This window comes from Macroventuria anomochaeta, assembly GCF_010093625.1.
Source record: "Macroventuria anomochaeta strain CBS 525.71 unplaced genomic scaffold BU25scaffold_28, whole genome shotgun sequence".
NCBI lineage: Eukaryota > Fungi > Ascomycota > Dothideomycetes > Pleosporales > Didymellaceae > Macroventuria > Macroventuria anomochaeta.
Window position 1 is genome coordinate 52,189 of NW_022985389.1, and position 18,586 is coordinate 70,774.

General features: G+C 53.4%; 5 protein-coding genes across 5 annotated transcripts; 4 read left to right on the top strand and 1 right to left on the bottom strand.

Moving 5' to 3' along the window:
• The first annotated feature begins 359 nt into the window (after positions 1 to 359).
• On the top strand, positions 360 to 3,077 carry BU25DRAFT_397909 (uncharacterized protein). The gene is made up of 2 exons (XM_033704892.1): positions 360 to 1,995; positions 2,083 to 3,077. The coding sequence occupies exons 1-2, from the start codon at positions 452 to 454 to the stop codon at positions 2,864 to 2,866; spliced, it is 2,328 nt and encodes a 775-aa protein (XP_033559047.1). The 5' UTR covers positions 360 to 451; the 3' UTR covers positions 2,867 to 3,077.
• Positions 3,078 to 4,609: 1,532 nt separating this feature from the next.
• BU25DRAFT_460699 (kinesin light chain) lies at positions 4,610 to 7,994 on the top strand (the record flags this gene model as incomplete). Its single annotated transcript, XM_033710378.1, has 2 exons — positions 4,610 to 5,618; positions 5,731 to 7,994. The coding sequence occupies 2 exons, from the start codon at positions 4,610 to 4,612 to the stop codon at positions 7,992 to 7,994; spliced, it is 3,273 nt and encodes a 1,090-aa protein (XP_033559048.1).
• An 804-nt stretch (positions 7,995 to 8,798) lies between these two features.
• Positions 8,799 to 10,793, bottom strand: BU25DRAFT_493203 (uncharacterized protein; the record flags this gene model as incomplete). Its single annotated transcript, XM_033711697.1, has 1 exon — positions 8,799 to 10,793. One exon carries the CDS (start codon positions 10,791 to 10,793, stop codon positions 9,003 to 9,005), a length of 1,791 nt encoding a protein of 596 aa, XP_033559049.1. The 3' UTR covers positions 8,799 to 9,002.
• Positions 10,794 to 13,415: 2,622 nt separating this feature from the next.
• BU25DRAFT_460701 (uncharacterized protein) lies at positions 13,416 to 13,849 on the top strand (the record flags this gene model as incomplete). The annotated part of the gene is made up of 2 exons (XM_033710379.1): positions 13,416 to 13,564; positions 13,618 to 13,849. The coding sequence occupies 2 exons, from the start codon at positions 13,416 to 13,418 to the stop codon at positions 13,847 to 13,849; spliced, it is 381 nt and encodes a 126-aa protein (XP_033559050.1).
• Positions 13,850 to 15,949: 2,100 nt separating this feature from the next.
• On the top strand, positions 15,950 to 17,785 carry BU25DRAFT_433167 (lactose permease; the record flags this gene model as incomplete). The annotated part of the gene is made up of 5 exons (XM_033708757.1): positions 15,950 to 16,006; positions 16,055 to 16,593; positions 16,646 to 17,141; positions 17,193 to 17,621; positions 17,678 to 17,785. 5 exons carry the CDS (start codon positions 15,950 to 15,952, stop codon positions 17,783 to 17,785), a joined length of 1,629 nt encoding a protein of 542 aa, XP_033559051.1.
• Between the last annotated feature and the right edge of the window lie 801 nt (positions 17,786 to 18,586).

An 18,586-nucleotide genomic window follows, 5' to 3' on the forward strand; every position in this document is an offset into this window, starting at 1 on the left:
CTCTGAAAGGTCATCAGTCGAGCGGCATTTCACCGCCATGTTTCGGAAGTTTCGAAGAATTCATCCTCGCTAAGGTTCTCGATGCTGCGGGGCCACTATTCTTCTCTGACCGACAGAACGGTGAGTGTGAGTTGTTCGAAGGAGTGCAGCAGTACTAGCTGTGGCAGGGATGGTTCGACAAAGTCCGCGGCAAACTAGCCGCGCTAGCGTTCCCCTTTAGGTTACCCTGAGCAACGCTGTTTACACCGCTGAATTGAGGAGGCTGGCCTGCTCTGTGCACTGGGCTCTGTGCTTTCTAGCCAGCGCATAGATGTCCTGTAGTTCGCCCAAATAATGACAGACGATATCCCTGATCGATTCCACATTTTTTGAACGTTCATTGAACCCTGAGTGACACCCGCCCGTTGCGCATGCTATTGTACAAGCTTGCACCGAACGACCACGATCGGTTATGACGACACTTGACGAGCTACGAGACCAAGGTGTCACTTCCTTTGCGATATACGAGGATCAAGAATACAGAGAACCACTGTCGCCTGGCGCTATGTTTGAGGGCGATACCTCATTCAACTCTGACCTTGCCATGTCAATGAATGGCGAAGACACATCTAACATTGAGGTTGAGCGAGATGAGCATGAGTTTGGTGATGAGCTACTGCAACCCTACCAAAGTTCATACACATCTCGAAAAGGGCATTCGCGGCGTCAATCTGCTACAACACACTATAGCTTCATATCCGCCATGCCATCTGAGACTGGTTCCACCTCGTCCAAACCTGCTTCCGCCGGCAACTCAGCCATCGACACACGATACACTCCACGAAAGGAGCGACCGCGATTTCGAAACCCTGAGTCGGTACGAGCGATGCAGATGTCTTCTCCGCTACCAATGCCGACATACGAGAGCAACCGCGAGAGGATGAAGAGCGCATATGGCCTCGCGACACCAAGCAGAACTGGAAGGTCAGAGACACCAGTGTCGAGACACTCCGGTTCACGCAGAGGAAGCGTAAGGAGCCATCACAGCCCTAAGCCTCCACCAACACCACAGCAAGCGCCTCTTGTCTTGCTCCACGTTACAATACTGCCTATGCAGCTACCGTTCTCGCACGACCTCATGGCTAGGATTATGCCGGAATGGCTGGTGGAGAATTACAGATTACTGGAGGAGAAGCTACAGGACATCATCCTGATGCGTCGAGGCCTGCTCATTCCTCATCCCAGAGACGAGTATGAGCTGCTCGAAGAACGCATTCTGGAAAGCCTGGAGCTGAAGACACCGCGGCTGCTTAAGTGCGGTCACTTCGTAGCACCGGATGACAATGCAGATAAGGATGAGGATGATGACTCTGCAATTGGTGCCGAGGACGGTGCCAGCCGCATGAGTGGAAACACCATGACTGACGATCACGAGGGCATGCACACAAGGAGAGACTCGGCCATGTGCCTCGACTGCCATCGCGAGTTGAAGAAGCCAGGTCAGGGCGTCGGTGCTGGTACACGTCGCTTCGACATTAGGATCTACGCAGCCAACGGCCTGATGCGCTCCGAAGCATGGACGGCGGCATGGACCGAGATGGAGCGTTGCGACGTCGAGATCACACCCTGGATCCCAGAAGACGTCCGCAAGACTCTTGAGAAGAGGGTTCTCAAGGAGCAAGAAGCGGACAAGCGCAAGGCAGCATACAATGCCGAGCTTCAACGCAGGATCCAGGAGGATGCCGTTCGGCAGCAGAAGCTGGCAGCTGAGGCCGTTTCGAAGAAGAGGCAAGAGGAAGAGGAACTCCAAAGGAGCTTCGAAGCTGCTGCCGCTGCTCTGCAGAAGAGCATCGAAGAGAAAGCTACAGACAAGGCTAGATTTGAAGCGACCTTGGAGGAGAAGATCGAGGAAGCCAAAGAAGCAATACGCTTCGAGCTTGAATCACAAGCGATGATGGAGTCAAACTCTGTCGCTGAACGCTTCCGCGCGATGGAAGAAGCGTTGAGGCAATACGCGTACGTCTCTTGCCCTCAGTCACCCGCACCGCCATCAGAAGTATCTTCACGTTCACGAGCATCAACCTACGATTTGGATTTGCGCAGCGTCTCCCGTGGTCGCCGCGGATACACCTCGAGCCGACCTCACGCAGCTCAACTGCCACTCAGCGCCCTGCTCAAGAATTACCTCATGGTCCAGTTAGCAGACCCAAAGAACTGGGCGATCCTGCTGCTGACCGCCGCTGTGGGCTTCATGTCAATGAACATGACCACCCAGCTGCCTTCCAAACCTTTGATCAGCGATGTATCCTCAGTCGATGTGGTCTCGGCGTCCGCGGTGACCGCAACGACAACCGCGTTTTCGACCCTCACCGTCACCGAGATCCAGATGTCGAGCAGCGTCTACCCGACAGCCTCGTACTCGTCTTCAGCGTATGCAAGTGCATCTTCCTCCGTCACTGCGTCCGTTTTCCCCACCATTCTGCCCACCGAGCTCGAGGTTCTCGCAGACCCCAACGAAGCACACGTCTTTGAGTCCTCCTCCACCGTCAATGACGAGCCGCTTCGCCGTGCTTCTGAGTCCTCCGAGGAGGACCCAGAGGAGACCGTCGTCGCAGATCCAGTTGTTGAGGATCTCACAGAGCCTGCAAACATCGACTCGAGTCTGTTCCAGCACACATCTGAGCTGCTCGAAGCGGCTTCCGAAGAGGCAGTCGTCATGGAGGATCCTGTGACACCGCAGGCTGAGGATTCTGCCTCTGAGACAGAGAGTGTAGCAAATGCGGAGACTGATAGCGTTGCTGTCGAGTCTGATGAGGAGATGGAGGTCTGCCCTGTTGAGAGCGCTTTGTATACAGCGGATGAAACTTGCTCTGTCAACGAGCAGTAGGCTTCTTCACTTCTTTCATTGTATTGAAGGAGAGAACGGACACGACATTTTACGATTTGACTACGGCCTGAATACGAAGGAATGATAGCACCGCATTGCTGCATTTGAGCGCACTTGAGCGAGCATCTTGACAGCGAAGCGAAACATGGATCTGGTTCTGTTATATAGTTGCATTTGCGAATACCTTTTCGTTATATTTCGTTGGCTCTAGGTCGATAGTTTCACAGTATACAACCATCCGAGCACATCGACTTCTCCCTTGTTACACATCTGCCAATCACACAAATCCACTCAAGTACAACGAACATACTGTCGAACAACATACTCAAAGGTAATAAGACCGCTGTACCGCCACTTAAACTCAGTCATCCTTCAATTGCCACGCCACAATTCCTCGTAACGTCCGCACCGATGTACCGAGAAGTCCGCCGCAACGAGAAAATCAACAGGTACTCGGACTTCACACAGCCTAAACTCTACGCACACCCTATTATCTTCTTTCAACTGGTGCCAGCCTTGTGCTTCAGGCACTTAAAAACATTAGTACATCCTCGCAACTATAAATTACCGTTGTCTTGTCGCCGTTGCACCGCTGTCTGCAAGGAGCGTTCTTTTCGTGCAAAACAAATTCGTCTCATTAGAGCACTAACGTCAAGCTCTTGCCGGTTTCAAATCTGCTAGGAGGGTCCTATATGAGCCTGCAGTCCTTACTACAGTGCTAGAAAGTCATTGCTAGCCTTGTGTTTGCTGCCGCACGAAGACATATGCGAGCTTGACACACGCGTTGGTACTTCTTGACTTGAGCGACAGCTAATCCTGCCTAGCGCAAAACAGCCCCGCACGTCTCGCATCCTCATCGCACTGTAACCTAAATTGCGTTATAGTTGACCAAGTCAGCGCAGTCCAGCCTGTGGCTGGGCAGAGTCCTTTGTGGCTGGAGCGCCAGCGTCTTATTCCCCTACGCACACGATGGCTCTCTATACTCAACGAGATGGATCTTCATCACCCTAGCTGATGTTGTAGGTGGCTTGGGTAATTTGTCACCTTACTTGCTTTCTGATAGCAAGCCCCTGTAAAGCTTTCTATCTACATTGTCTCTCTGCTGGTATCCTACACTGCCTAAATACAGTGTTTACTGCTTACGCTTCCGCTACGCTAATGTCTGCCATACTCCTCTTTAGGCCTCAACGTCACCTCCACTGCGCTTGAGTCGTTGACATCTGAGAGTGAAGACTCAGACTGAGCTTCTGCAGCTTCATATCTCCTGTTAAGTAAAGCCTCCTCGTCGAGCAGTTCCTGCGTAAAAGCACACTGCTCTAGACAGGCTTGAGTTGTTGGATGATTTAGCCCAAGCGTAGCCTGATAGCCTGCGCAGGCCCGTTTGTAGAGCGGCAAGGCGTCTTCGTACTTGTTCTGTCAATGCGCAAGAAAGGCTGGATTGCTTATGCTTGTCAGCGTCTCTGGGTGCTCTGTGCCAGACACCTCTCCTCTCAGTGCCAGCGTGTCTCGGTGCATCTGCTCGGCGTCTGCGTACTTTCCCTGGCGGCTCAGTGCCATCGCTTCGTGTACCAATGCGACGCCTCCTCAGCCTGGCGAGGGCACGCCGACCAGGCTGAGGCAGAGACACGGCAATCAGGCCGAGGCGACAATGCCTTCCTTTGCGCACTCAACTGTGAGGGGTGATAACAGCTTCCTCTACAGCGCGGCATCTTCTGCCTGCATTGTATCTGCACTCACACGACAATGGCCGCCAGCGACAGGCAGCGCACCTGCGATGACTACCACGTGGCGTGGATCTGCGCCGTCGCAGACCTCGAGCTGCTGCCTGCCCGCCTGATGCTCGACGAAGAGCACCCCGTCCCGCCGTACGACACGCACTACGACGAGAACACGTACATCTGCGGCTCGATCAGCGGCCATGCAGTCGTCGTCGCGACCTGTCCGCCTGGCGAGACGGGCAACGTCAATGCCGGGCGCTTGACGGGGTCGATGTTCAAGACGTTTCGCAACATCCGCATGGCGGTGCTCGTGGGGATCGGGGGCGGCATCCCCGGCCCAGTCGTCTCAGAGGACTCGCTCGACAACATCCACCTCGGAGACGTGGTAGTGGGATGGCCCGGTGACGGCAAGCCTGCCTGCGTCTACCACGACCGTGGCAGATCCAAGGTCGACGGGCATTTTGAGATGGTGGGCACGATGCAGAACGCGGATTGGAGGCTCACTAACGCGCTTGGCGTGCTCGCCTCAGACCACGAGCTGGGCAGGACGACGTTTGACGATCAGCTTGCAAGGCTGCAGCGTCATAAGAAGAAGAGGAAGTTTGCTCACCCTGGCGTCGAGCATGATAAGCTCTTCAAGCCTGCGTACCGCCACAATGGCGACTACACATTGAAGTGCACGGCGTGCGATCCGAGCGAGCTCGTTGAGCGCCCCCAGCGGACCGAAGAGGACCAGCAGACCCTCGTCTTCCATCGCGGGAGGATCGCTACGGGTAACGCAGTGATCCAGGACGGGGAGCTGCGGGACGAGATTGGCGCGCGGTGCGACAGGGCGCTCTGCGTGGAGATGGAAGCAGCAGGCGTCGATGCCAACCGACGGTGCCTGGTCGTCCGCGGCATCTCCAACTATGCGGACTCGCACAACAGCGACATGTGGAGGTCACACGCTGCGGGCAACGCAGCTGCCTTTACGCGAGAGCTGCTGTGCAGGGTGCAGCCAGACACGGTCAAGAAGATGGAGGGGATGTCCGAAGGTTAGTAGCGCGTCTACTCTGCGGCAGATTGCATTGCCTATAGCACGCAGAAGTATGTTAATAGAATGCGCATCAGTAACCAGCACTTAAGCAAATTACTAACACAGAACAGCGCCGTGGCTTGTTCCTCTGCCGAGACCGCGTTCCTTTGTCGGCCGAGAGGCACAGCTGGCTCGACTTAATGCACACATCTCGTCGCAAGACTGTCGTCGACTTGCTGTTTACGGCCTCGGCGGGTGTGGTAAGACGGCCCTTGCCCTCGAGACGGCTTACCGGACAAGAGAGCAGCACCCCATGCGCGCCGTGTTCTGGGTGCCAGTGGTCAGCCAGGCAAGCTTCGAGCAGGCGTACCGAGAGATAGGCGAGCTGCTGCGCATACCGGGCATCGCAGACGCTGAGGCTGACGTGAAGCAGCTGGTCAAGGCGAGACTGAGCGATGAAGGGTTCGGGCAGTGGCTGATGGTGGTTGACAATGCAGACGACGTTGGTGTTCTGTTTGATGCGTTCGAAAAAGAAGGCGGCGCAGACCGATTAGTTGACTACCTTCCACGCAGCCGCAAAGGCTCCTTCGTCTTCACCAGTCGGACGCGGAAGGCTGCAGTGAAGCTGGCCGAGAGCGACATCATGGCACTGAGCGAGCTCGAGCAGCAAGAAGCAGAGGATATGCTAAGGCAGCGTCTACCTGGGAAAGAGCTGCTTGAGAGCAATGAGGTTGTCCATGAGTTCCTCACGCTCCTCACCTACCTTCCTCTTGCCATCGTGCAGGCAGTGGCTTTTGTTGTTGGGAACAACGCTCGCCTCTCCGACTACATCGCTATCTATAAAAGCAGCGAGACAGAGGCTACTGATCTCCTCAGCAAAGACTTCGAAGACCAAGGCAGATACCGGCAGATCAAGAACCCAGTGGCGGTGACGTGGTACATCTCGTTCAGCCAAATCCGAGAGCGAAACAGGCTGGCTGCAGCGTATCTGTCTCTGATGGCGTGCACGACCGGCGAGGATGTTCCCGCATCACTGCTGTGGCCGGGCAGTACGATGCTTGCAACTACGGAGGCGCTTGGAACGCTAAGCGCATATGCCTTTGTTACCGAACGCCAGCAACAGCAGAGTGCAACGGGAGCACAACACCGCGAGTGGGCGTTCAATGTCCATCGGCTGGTTCGCCTAGCCACTCACAACTGGCTCAAAGAGCATGGGTGGTGGCCCATCTGGCCGCGCAAGGCCTTGGCGCGGCTGGTAGAGGTTGTACCCTTTGGAGAGCACGACACACGAGAGGCGTGGACGGCGTATCTGCCCCACGCTGTGCATGTAGCGGGTCTGCCCGAAGTGTACGATGCTGAGGAGAGAGTGTCGCTGCTAGAGAGGGTGGGGCGGTGCGAGCAGACGCTAGGTCGATACAGAGCAGCGGAGCGGGCCCATCGACAAGTACTCGATCGAAGGGAGAGGGCGCTGGGCAAGAAGCACTTGGATACGCTGACGAGCATGAATGAGGTGGGTGTGGCACTGAGCGACCAGGGAAAGTACGCAGACGCCGAGCAGATGCACCGAGAGACGCTGGCACTGAAAGAAGAGGTGCTAGGCAAGAAGCACCCAGAGACGCTGACAAGCATGAACAACCTGGCGGGGGCACTGAACTGCCAGGGAAAGTACGCAGACGCCAAGCAGATGCACCGAGAAACGCTGGCACTGAAAGAAGAGGTGCTAGGCAAGAAGCACCCAGAAACGCTGACAAGCATGAACAACCTGGCGGGGGCACTGAACTGCCAGGGAAAGTACGCAGACGCCACGCAGATGCATCGAGAAGAGCTGGTACTAAGAAACGAGGTGTCGGGCAAGAGGCACCCGCACACACTGATAAGTATGAACAACCTAGCACTGGCACTGAGCCGCCAGGGAAATTATGCAGACGCCGAGCAGATGCATCGAGAGGCGCTGGCACTGAAAGAGGAGGTGCTAGGCAAGAAGCACCCATCAACGCTGACAAGCATGAACAACCTGGCGGGGTCACTGAGCCGCCAGGGAAAGTACGCAGACGCCGAGCAGATGCACCGAGAGGCGCTGGCACTGAAAGAAGAGGTGCTAGGCAAGAAGCACCCAAAGACGCTGACAAGCATGAGCAACCTGGCGGGGGCACTGAGCAACCAGGGCAAGTACGCAGAGGCTGTGCAGATGCATCAAGAAGAGCTAGTACTAAGAGAGGAGGTGTCGGGCAAGAGGCACCCGCACACACTGACAAGCATGAACAACCTAGCACTGGTACTAAACCGCCAGGGAAAGTACGCAGACGCCGAGCAGATGCATCGAGAGGTGCTAGGCAAGAAGTACCCAGAGACGCTGACGAGCGTGCGCAACCTGGCCCTTCTCGCGTATCAATAGAACAAGTACGAAGATGCCTTGCCGCTCTACAAGCGGCCCTGCGCGAGCTACCAGGCTTCACTTGGGCTAAATCATCCGACAACTCGAGCATGTCTGGAGCAGTGTGCTTCTACGCAGCAACTGCTTAACGAGCAGGCTCTAGTGAGTGAGACAGATGAAGCTGCTGAAGCTGAGTGTGAGTCTTCACTCTCAGATGCCAACGACTGAAACGCAGCCAATGTGACATTGGGACCTAAAGAGGAGTAACGGCAGACACTCGAGTAGCAGAAGCGTAGGTAACGAAGACTATGTTAGTACAATCAAAGACAATAGCAAAGAGCCAATGCAGAGCCAATGCAGATAAGAAGCTTCAAAAGAACTCGCTGTTAGAGCGCAAGTAAAGTCATGATACACTCGAGCCAACGTGCAATGTCAGCGACAGGGTGACAAAGATGCGTCTTCTCGTGCGGGGCTATCTTGCGCTAGGCATGATTAGCTGCTGCTCAAGTTGAGAAGTACCAACTCGCGTGGTGACCTCATATGTCTTCGACCAACCACAACCACAAGACTGACAATGACTTTCCATCACTGCAGTGAGGTCTACAGGCTCAACTAAGACCCCTCCAGCAGTCTGAAAATTGTCAAGAGCTCAATGTTGGGCTTATAGTGAGGTGATTCTGTTTTTGTCACGGTTTGGGGTGTTCCTGCCTGTCGTACCTCACCTGTCATGAGAGTGACTGCCACGTCACACTAGCGTTGTTTACAGCTACTCACCTATATATACTATTCGTAGCTTCACTCAATACAACCTCAGTACAATCTTCAACTTCTTCCCTTTGCGTACAGTTCACTGAACTCCAACAGTTTTGCACCAAAAGAACGCTCTCTGCAAATAGTGATGCGACGGCGACAAGACTGGTGATTTTTGGCTGCAAGGGTGTACAAATGCCCGCAAGTGCCTACAGAACAAGGCTAAGGTACTGTTGGTTTTCTCGCTGCGGCGGGCTTCTCGGCACATCGGTGAGGACGTTACTCGCTTTCTTCCTCCTCATGCCCCCCTGCCCCGCCCAAACCTTCCGGTCCACCCAAAGTCTTCTTCACTTCCTCACTCACTTCAATCCCCTCCTCTCTGAACGACTGAAGCTTCTCCCTTACCATTCGTAGCTTCTCCTCACAGACCTCCGCCGCGTCATGATGAGCGTTGAATTTCGGATTAGCGTACTGCATGCGATCGTCCATGTAGCCGTTCCTGTGTTTTTGAAGGCGGTTGGAGACGCGCGGGTTGGAATATAGAGGGTCCTTAATGATGGCATCGTGTCGTGGATCTCGGTTGTGTACGTAAGGGAAGTCCGGGATGGAAATTTGGAGGATGCCTTCTTTTCCATCGTCGATGTCCATGTCGTAACAAGGGCGCTCAATTCGTGCTCGAAGTGCAGGTGCTTTTGCTGTAATCGCTGATGCATATGTTGCGGGCTGTAGAGGGACTCTTTGGAAGCACCCAATCTGCTCTTCTGGACCATGGTGGTGGAATCTCGCGCAAATGGTCTCTCGCGAAGCAGTGACCAGATCAATCGCGCTTTCATTTTTCATAGTTGCAATGAGAGCCTTCTTCACATCGCTATGCCAGTTCCCTAAATGTGTATCACGTAGCAGTGCGTAGCCTGCCTGGCCATGGGTGACCAGCACACTCAGAAAGAACCTGAGTCCCTTCTCGTCGTTCGCATGGAGGAAATTGAGGAACTCGGGCCCGAAGTGCAGAATGTCAAACAAATGGCATTCGAAAAAGTCGTCCATGACTATACGCGGCTCAGACCGCTGGATCTCCTCAACCCACCGATCGGTGACTAAATCACACACCCCGTGCGCACCCATGGTCACAGCAAAGACGTACAGGTCCTCCAGGTCCACCATAGTCCACTGCTGCTCAAAGGTGCCGAATGATGTGGTGACGTGTGTAGGTAAGTGAGATTGAAGCGTTGACGACATGCAAGCGGTAAAGCGGGATATTGTGTCAGGACTGATTTCGGGACCATATTGAGCCGTCCGTATACCCGGATTCTTCTCCAGTGCTTCGCGGACGGTTTTACAGTACTGGACTGCGCATGCTCGACTCATGTGTGAGCCGGATGGAGGGCCGTAGGTTGTGTCGTTGACTTTGCGTACGAACTCCAAGACGTCGGTATATGAAGACGCTGCTTCGAATTTCTCGGTCTCACCTTGCTTCGCTGCTGGATTTTCAGCGCGATCTGAGCATGCCACGCGCACATCTTGATCTTGGTAGATGTGCAATGCTGGTGACGTGGGCTTTGGAAGTTTTTCGAACAGCCTCTTGAGCTTGACATCTAGTCTCGATACCTTCGTAGTACCATGGCGACCTCCAATGTGCCCTTTCTTTTGCGATACAGGAGCCACAGGTTGTGCGCGCGCAATGCCTCTCTTCCCCAACGGCACAAATCCCACCCCCTTCTCCGCATAAAGTCTCGGCGCATACATATTATACACCTTGAAAATATTCGCCACCGAGCAGGATTTACCATCTTTGTTTGGATATCGTTTGGCACATTCTGCTTTGCTGAGGCCGAGCACGTCGAACCAATAAATCACTTGGATGTGTTTTGGGCTGATGGTGGGGCTTGTCCAGTCTGTGATGGCGGGAATGCTGGCTTTGAAGGCGAGGATTTGAGAGATGGTGTATGTGGTGTCGACAGTGGGTGTATTTTGCTTCTTTCGTTGCTTTTGGCGGTGAGGTGTAATTGTGGTGTCTTGCTGACTGTTTGGTAGGGTTGGGGTAGGTTCTTCGTGTTTGCGCTTGCCGGCCATGGTATGGTTTGATGGAAGGGTATTGGTGCGGCGAGCCAAAGTCTTAGGTATGAGAGACAGTGAGCACACAGGGTTGACGGCAAGTTGGTCGGGTATGGGAGAGGGGTCGGAGACAAGAAAAGTATATTGGAGCTATCTTAGGAGGCAGAAGTTGCTGGTGAAAGCTCGTGCGCATTGAAGAGTGAAAAGGAAGGAGCTGGATGATATTTTCCAGAAAGCTAGTGAATATCACCGTCTGTGTAGATGATACCAGAGACGGATTTTGGTGTAACAAGAAGATCGCTAGTCCAGCTTTTTGTGGAAAGAAGTGCTTAGAACATGGTGGATAATTTGAGGATGTAGTTGATACGGGTTACACATACAGGTAGTGACTAGACACATGAAGGCACAAGTAGAATATTCCTCGCATCCGTGTAGTTTATGAACCGCCTTCATCCTTTTGAACGAATTTAAAAACCCTCACTTATGGATCTCTCCGAACTCGGCAAATATGCTAGCTTGGTCAAACCCCCTTTCTACCCCGTCATCACCAGCCTTGGACGTGCCGATCTGCTAAGCGGAGTATTGTTATGTTCTTATGAGGATCACGCAGCAGGCTCGGCCAGTTCAGTAGTGTTCCCTTCGGCCCAACATTGGCACTCCGGCCTGTACGACCAAATTCGATCGAGTTCGGGACCCGGCGACGGCCAGCAGTGTGTGATCTCGCGGCAGGCTCACCAAGTTTGAACGATTAGTAGACGAGGGCGGACCAGATAGAACGCCAAAGTTGATCAAAGTAGGAGTGCCGGCAGTATGAGATTGCGTGGCTGAAGCAGAAGTATATCCGGCAGCAGCGGCATCACGGGCAGCCCTGAACTCTGCACGCTTCGCAGCGTCTCGGGCGCGATTAGCTTCATGCAGCGCCATCAGAGCAGCGATCATGTCCTACCTGCTTCCCTGGGAAGGTAAGTTGAGCATCTCGCAGGTGATTCTGAGGCCGGTCTCATCGAGAGTATCGTAACGGTTGGAGTTTGCCATTGTGTGTTGTGAATATATGCAAGAGTGACGTCTTGAGGGTATTGAACAGAGAGGTATGCCATAAGCGCTCACCCTCGATTATGAGAAGATTAATGAGAACTCACAAGCCGCTACGATTGTGAAGTGGTCTCGAGGGGAGCGGAGGCGCAAGCCCGCTTGCTTGGAGGTTTGCCACCTGGGCGTAGAAGTTGTTTTCGAACAAAGCCGCGACAAAGACACAGCAAGCAGCAACGCACCTGACAATGCCAAGCTCAAGCTCTTTGTTCTCCGACTTACCTTGAATGATTGCATCTGCAGTATCGATCGCAGTCGTTCTGTCACCGTAAACTTTCATTCAGAACTCGTTCCCTGCGGATATCACTTGTCGTCATCCTAAAAGGGCACATTCCCCTAAGCCATCCAGCACATCCATCAAACTCAAGCACGGCAATACGGATTCGAGAGCGCCGCAGAGCCGGCAGACCCAATGACTCCACACCAGCTACCAGTCCTTTCAAGCGAAGCTCGTCAGGCGTCGATAGGCCTGGGAGGAATCTACGGCGACGCGCCGCAACTACGACTTCGCTGTCACCGAACAAACAGTCGAGGTACGGGCCGCCACTTTTATCTCCAATGAGAGCTGCTATAGTGGTAAAGCGTAAGGAGTGGCTCGAAGCGAATACACTGGATCGTGCTGAGGTGTCTGATCCGATCGAAGAAGAGTTGCAAACGCTGCAGCGGCAGGCGTTGGATCTGAATGCGAATGCTTTTCGACTGTGGAGGCGGCGCACGTATCGTAACAATGAGTAGCAGTAGGGTTCGGATGGTCAAGGGAGTCATGACGGGCGTAATGACTGGGAGCGATGTCGACACAACGGTTGGCAGGGACTCTGTGGATTGTCTGGTCAGCTACGACTCTTTCTGTTCCGGCTGTTACTGTCTTGTGTCTTTTCTTTGGTTGATCAGGGACTGCCGCAGACTGAGTAGGTGCGTTCACATCCTCCTTCCATGGTTCGCAACAGGCAACCGGTTCTGCTCGATATCTAGAACGTATAAACATACCTCCAAACCTTCTTTCATGCACAGTACACACCACACATTATTACCAGGCGTAGCTGCAATATAACGCTGCATCCAACAGATTTCAGCTCACCTTCTTGCATTATTCACCCACACCCACTACTTACATTCTCGAGATGCCTGTCACCATCAAGCCATCGCCCGAAGAAGTCGGCGTCACCACTGATGATATCGCGACCTCAAGCGAAAGCCTGTGCAACTACTGAGCTCAGGAAATACCCCATTTCCAAGTTCGCGAAGGGTGTATCCTTCAAAGTTGCTACGAAGCCTGCTATGCACACTTCTTTCCGAGACCTTGACGATGGCACTACACCGAAGGTCATCCCTTATGCCAACGGCTTTATTGAAAGCGTGATCCGAGAATACTAGCAGGACCTGCACCTTGTCTTCTGTCCCGATGATATTTAGTAGGCGGTCATTACACAATTCAGTTTTTACGTCGTTCGCAATGCCAAGGAGTCGCGCAACAAGTTCGTGGCCCATGAGGGCAAGACGACACTCGAGATGCGGGCGAGTTCGTCTCCGGGTGATATAGACGTCGCCGTTATGGCGAGGAAGTTCACCTGCCTCGTCGAGGAGCATCTCGTTGACAAGGAGACTCGGAATTGGATCATCCCGGATTTCACTACGACTACTGACAACGACATCGCTGTCGCAAGCATAACGATGATGGCAACAATGCAGGCCTACTTCGAGTACAACGCGCGTACAGGCTGCGGTTTCCCTCTGTAACTCTGCTGGGCGAAAGGAGCGACTGGATAAAGATGCGCCAGCGCCTGGACCAACTTCTGCAATATGGCGAGCAGCCCACTGAGTGGGCTAAGTTCCTGGTACCCGTTTTCGATTGGTTCAATGCGACATTCGATCGACCCGATGACGAGGGCCTCAAGAGCTTCTGGCTGACTGTGTGCCATGCCGATCATGGCGGAAGCGGACAGCCGGACGTTTTCTCCGGATGGAAGACAGCTTTCGCATTTTAGCTGGTCAATGGCGCTCACAATCCATCTGTCATACATAAGTGTTAGCCAAAGTACCTGAAGCCTTTGAGGCCTCAATTGTGCTTAGATGGCCAATTGTGCTTAGATGGCCGATTGTACCCCATCATTGAGCAGAAGCGCATTCCGCATGGAGTCGTACAAGTTCCAGTTCTCGTCAAGGACATAAGGAGAAGCCCCAGAATCTATACGGAGTTGGTAACTGGCAGCGTCGGCATGAGTATAGTCGATGAGAATGAGACGGAGACAACGGTGCTGCCGAAGAGTGGTTGGTGGATGTGGAAGCTTGGGCAAGAGAACTCCTTCCCGGTGATTGAGATGAGGTCAACAACAACCCGTATTCGGTGTTAATTCAGTACGAGTTGTGCACTGTGTCGAATGTTACTTGTTTGGACGTTTGTAGAAGATTAAGTAATGCAGACAATGGTCTTTAGAGGTATTACAAATCGTGACACTGAACATTGTCAGATATGGTCCGTCAACGTGAACTAATTTAGCAGGTGTTCGCCCACAAACAGTTTCGATGGACTCCAGTAACAGGAAGACCCAGTGTATTCTGCCTTTCGTGTGTGACAATGTGCAAGCTACCAACACGGAGTTGCTATTTCGACTGGGCACCGAATCCCTGCGGTAAAGCGGCTGGCTTCAGGAGACGGTTCCGTACTCGTCTGACAGCACCTATAAACGGCTATAGGACCGCGGCTTGGTGAAGCTTATGTTGACGAATCTTGATCGAATGTATGCTCTCGGGGAGGCGATATGAAGGAACCGTGGCGACACTTTTGTGTACAACTTTACCGAATTGATCTCGAATCTAGAAATACCAGAAGGACCTCACGGCCCGCCGCCCCGATAGCGGACAGAGGGAGGATACGAAGGGACTCGATCAATAGTCATTATAAAGCCCGCCACACAACGCCAACTAAGACGGAGCGAAGCGAGAAAATCAAAAAGATACACGCGTGTCATGCCATGTGCCACTACCCGCAGTATTTGTGGTCGAGACGGTGAGCCTCACAGGACAAAACGACGCGTTGGGTCGCGTGAAATTAGTGTCTTGGCTTGTTGGATTTGCCCAGATGCAGTCACGTTGGTGCTCCTCCGCGCCCTCTCTGTGGTAGTTTCCGCTCACCATCTCTCAAGCCCTATCAGAAGTTAACACTTCTTTCCCAGCTCATTCTGCTGTCTTCGAAGTTCGAGTTCAGAATCACAAGCGCCATACCAACCCCGCATGGCGTCTGTTTTCGCCCTTGCTTTGCATCGCAGCGCTAACGCGGAGCTTAAAAATCATTCGCGGATAATCATCTGACACCCTGGGCGTTCGATGAGACTCTCACTTGCTTTTGCGGTGTCGTTCCACCTATACAAACCTGAGCGGACGGCGTGGCTGTCACCTGTTCGCGAGTCTTTGCTTCGAAGGCCAGATCTGCTCTCGATGAAACCCATTGGGTCAACCACAGCGGCTGGCCCACCATAGTCTCCGAACATGTGCAACTGTTCGGCCACCCATAATCTCATATCGCGAGAAGAACACGAGATTCATTGGACCCCAGCTTTGTCAAAATTAACGCGGCCCGCTCGACCCCGTTCTAGTGGGTAACAGATCCGGAGATCGGGCCCCCATGGGCTCCCCGCATTGAAGTTGTTAGGGTATCTTTGTACCTTCAACACCGATTGGGAGCCATTCCCCGTGGCGTTTGAACAACAGTCCCCATGCAAGTCGCAACCCTCTTTGAGACGGCATTGCGGAGCTGATTCGCCTTCCCCGCGTTCCTGTCGACCTGCAATTCAGCGGCGTTTTCCACTCAAACGGTTGAGGCTGCTCAAGCGCCTAGCCGCGCCTTGCCCATTGCGGCAGCGGAGTGTTGCTCTCCGGCCCTCTTTTTACCAGGCACGGTTTCTAGAACCAAGCTCTGATACAGCACCTCTGAAATGGAGCGTTTACCCGGATATTGCGGGCCCAAAGGCCGGGGCCCTACCCTGGTGACCTGAAGACTGCAATCATCCTGGATGTTTTATAGTTCGTCGGAGTCGCACGTTCTCCATCCATCAGCAGCAGCTCCTGTCTCGAGCAACACCGCAACAATGGCTGACACCAAGGAGACCACCGAGCACATCCACCAGACCAACTCAGAGAATGGCGTAGGTATCCTGATGTCGATTACATCTTACGAAGCTGACAACATGTAGGACCTGAAGGGCGCTATTGCTGAAGTCAAGGTCATCTCTGGTTCCGAAGCACTCGCAGAGGCCAAGCACAAGGAGCCCGTCGCACTCTTCACCCGTCATGCCCTGGTGCTCTATGTCTGTGCCATCGTCGGCTTCTTCTGCTCTACTTGCAACGGGTTCGATGGATCCATGTTCAATTCTCTTCTCACGAACAACACCTTCAAGACCTACTACAAGGTGGACAGCACCGGTGCCTGGGCCGGTATTGTCACCTCCATGTACCAGATTGGTGGTGTCGCCGCTCTTCCCTTTATCGGTCCTGCCTGCGATACCTGGGGCCGCAGGTACGGAATGATGATCGGTGGTGCTATTGCCAGCGCGGGTGTTATCATTCAGGCTACCACAAAGCCTGGCGATAGCGCTGTTGGCCAGTTCATGGGCGGTCGTTTGTTGCTCGGTTTCGGTGTGCCCATCCTCACCACTGCTGGGCCTCTGCACGTTATCGAGACAGCACACCCTGCTCACCGCGGTATCATCACTGGTCTCTACAACACTTTCTGGTAAGTGATATCCCGACATGCCGTTTTGACTCTATTTCTAACCCAAAACTAGGTTTGTCGGCTCTCTTCTTGCTGCTGGTGTCACTCGTGGCTCCGTCGATCTTCCAGGCAACATGAGCTGGACCGTACCCGTCTGGATGCAGATTCTCTTCCCCGCTTTGATTCTCCTCCTGGCTTGGTTCCTCCCCGAATCTCCTCGCTGGCTCTACACTCGCGGCAGGCACTCTGAGGCCAAGAAGGTCCTTGCCAAGTACCACGGACTTGGCAAGGAAGAGAGTGTCTGGGTCACCATGCAGATCAACGAGTACGAGGAATACCTCAACATGGACGGTGCCGACAAGCGCTGGTGGGATTACAGCGCGCTGTTCAAGCACCGTGCTTCTCGCTACCGTCTTGCTTGTAACTGTACCGTGGCTATCTTCGGTCAGTGGGCAGGTAACGGTGCAGTCGACTACTTCCTCGATGGTGTCCTGGAATCGGCCGGTATCACTGAGCAGCTGAAGAAGATGAACATCAACCTGGGCAAGTCTTGCATGCAATTGACCTTCGTAAGTCACCAGTCCTAAAAGATCGAGATGTTGTATGCTAACTGTGTATAGGCTGTCATCGGTGCCTTTTTCGTTGACAAGCTCGGTCGCCGCCCTATGCTCATTGGTACATTCTCCACCGTCAGCTTCATTTGGATCGCCGCCATTGCCTCCGTCGCCGTCCAGACAAAGACCGGCGCCGACTCTGCTAGTAACGCATTCATCGCCTTCATCTTCCTCTTCAACGCCGTCTTCGCCTTCGGTATCACACCTCTCCAGGCTCTGTACCCCGTCGAGGTCTTGTCTTTCGAGATGCGTGCCAAGGGCATGGCTTTCTCAAACTTGTCCCTCACAACGGCTATGTTGATCAACCAGTTCGCGTACCCGATCGCTTTGAAGAATATCCAGTGGAAGCTCTACATCGTCTTCGTCATCTGGTGCCCGATTCAGGCTTTCGTTGTTTGGATGTTCATTCCCGAGACCAAGAACCGCACACTCGAGGTGAGTTCTGAACGCTTGCAGCTGCTGCAGAATTTCAATTTACTAAGTCTTGACAGGAAATCGACGATATCTTCAACAGCCCCAACCCCCGCAAGGCTTCGCTCATCAAGAAGAAGGTTGCCACCGATGCCAGCGGCAACATCCTCGAGGTCGAGAAGATCTAAACTCGTTAACAGCTCTTCGATGCTACGAACCTTTATTGTTCGGTTGTAGGCGACAGGCGCGGTGGTGCCATAGGAGACGGAAACGGATGTGCGGTCTGTAGTCGACTTTTGCTCAGATTGGCACTATTAATTGATACCCCTTCACTAAAATTTGCCTGTGTTTCATCTGCCCTCGCCATCTTGACAGTGTTGCCAAGAATTTTGACCCAATCTACGATACGCTCCGCGCTCTCGCAGGGCAGAACACAACGCTCAACAGCACTGTTGATATTCATATCCGTCAGCGCACATCAGAAGTCGAACATTAACGTACTTTATCCAAGCCTTTCTTTGCATTGTCTTCTCCATCTTCCACCGCCACGGTCCGTCGTTGTGCATATGAAATATTCTCGGCTCATCCCACTGGCATCCCCAAAGCATAACGACCTCGAGCTAGCTTTCCATACATCATCACCACTGCATCTCCATTTTCGCGGCACTAACAGGTGGTACCGGAACCGCCGCCTTCGACGCTTGCTGTAAAGTTGCTTGATTGGACAATTGCAGCTCAGGACCGACGCTGGACGCTTGGGATGGCACATACCGGGGCCAACGTAGACACCCGGGTCGTGTATGAATCAAGCTCAACTACCTCTCTATTCGTACTTCTTCTTCAACATGCCTAAAATTTTTCGAGGTTGCTCTCAACGTGTTAGAAAGAATTAACTGGAAATGCATGATGATCTGTGTCGAAAAGTCCAACTTCAAGCAGTGATGCTTTCAGCAACCATCACTACACGTCGTCATGTGCAAAAGTCGGCT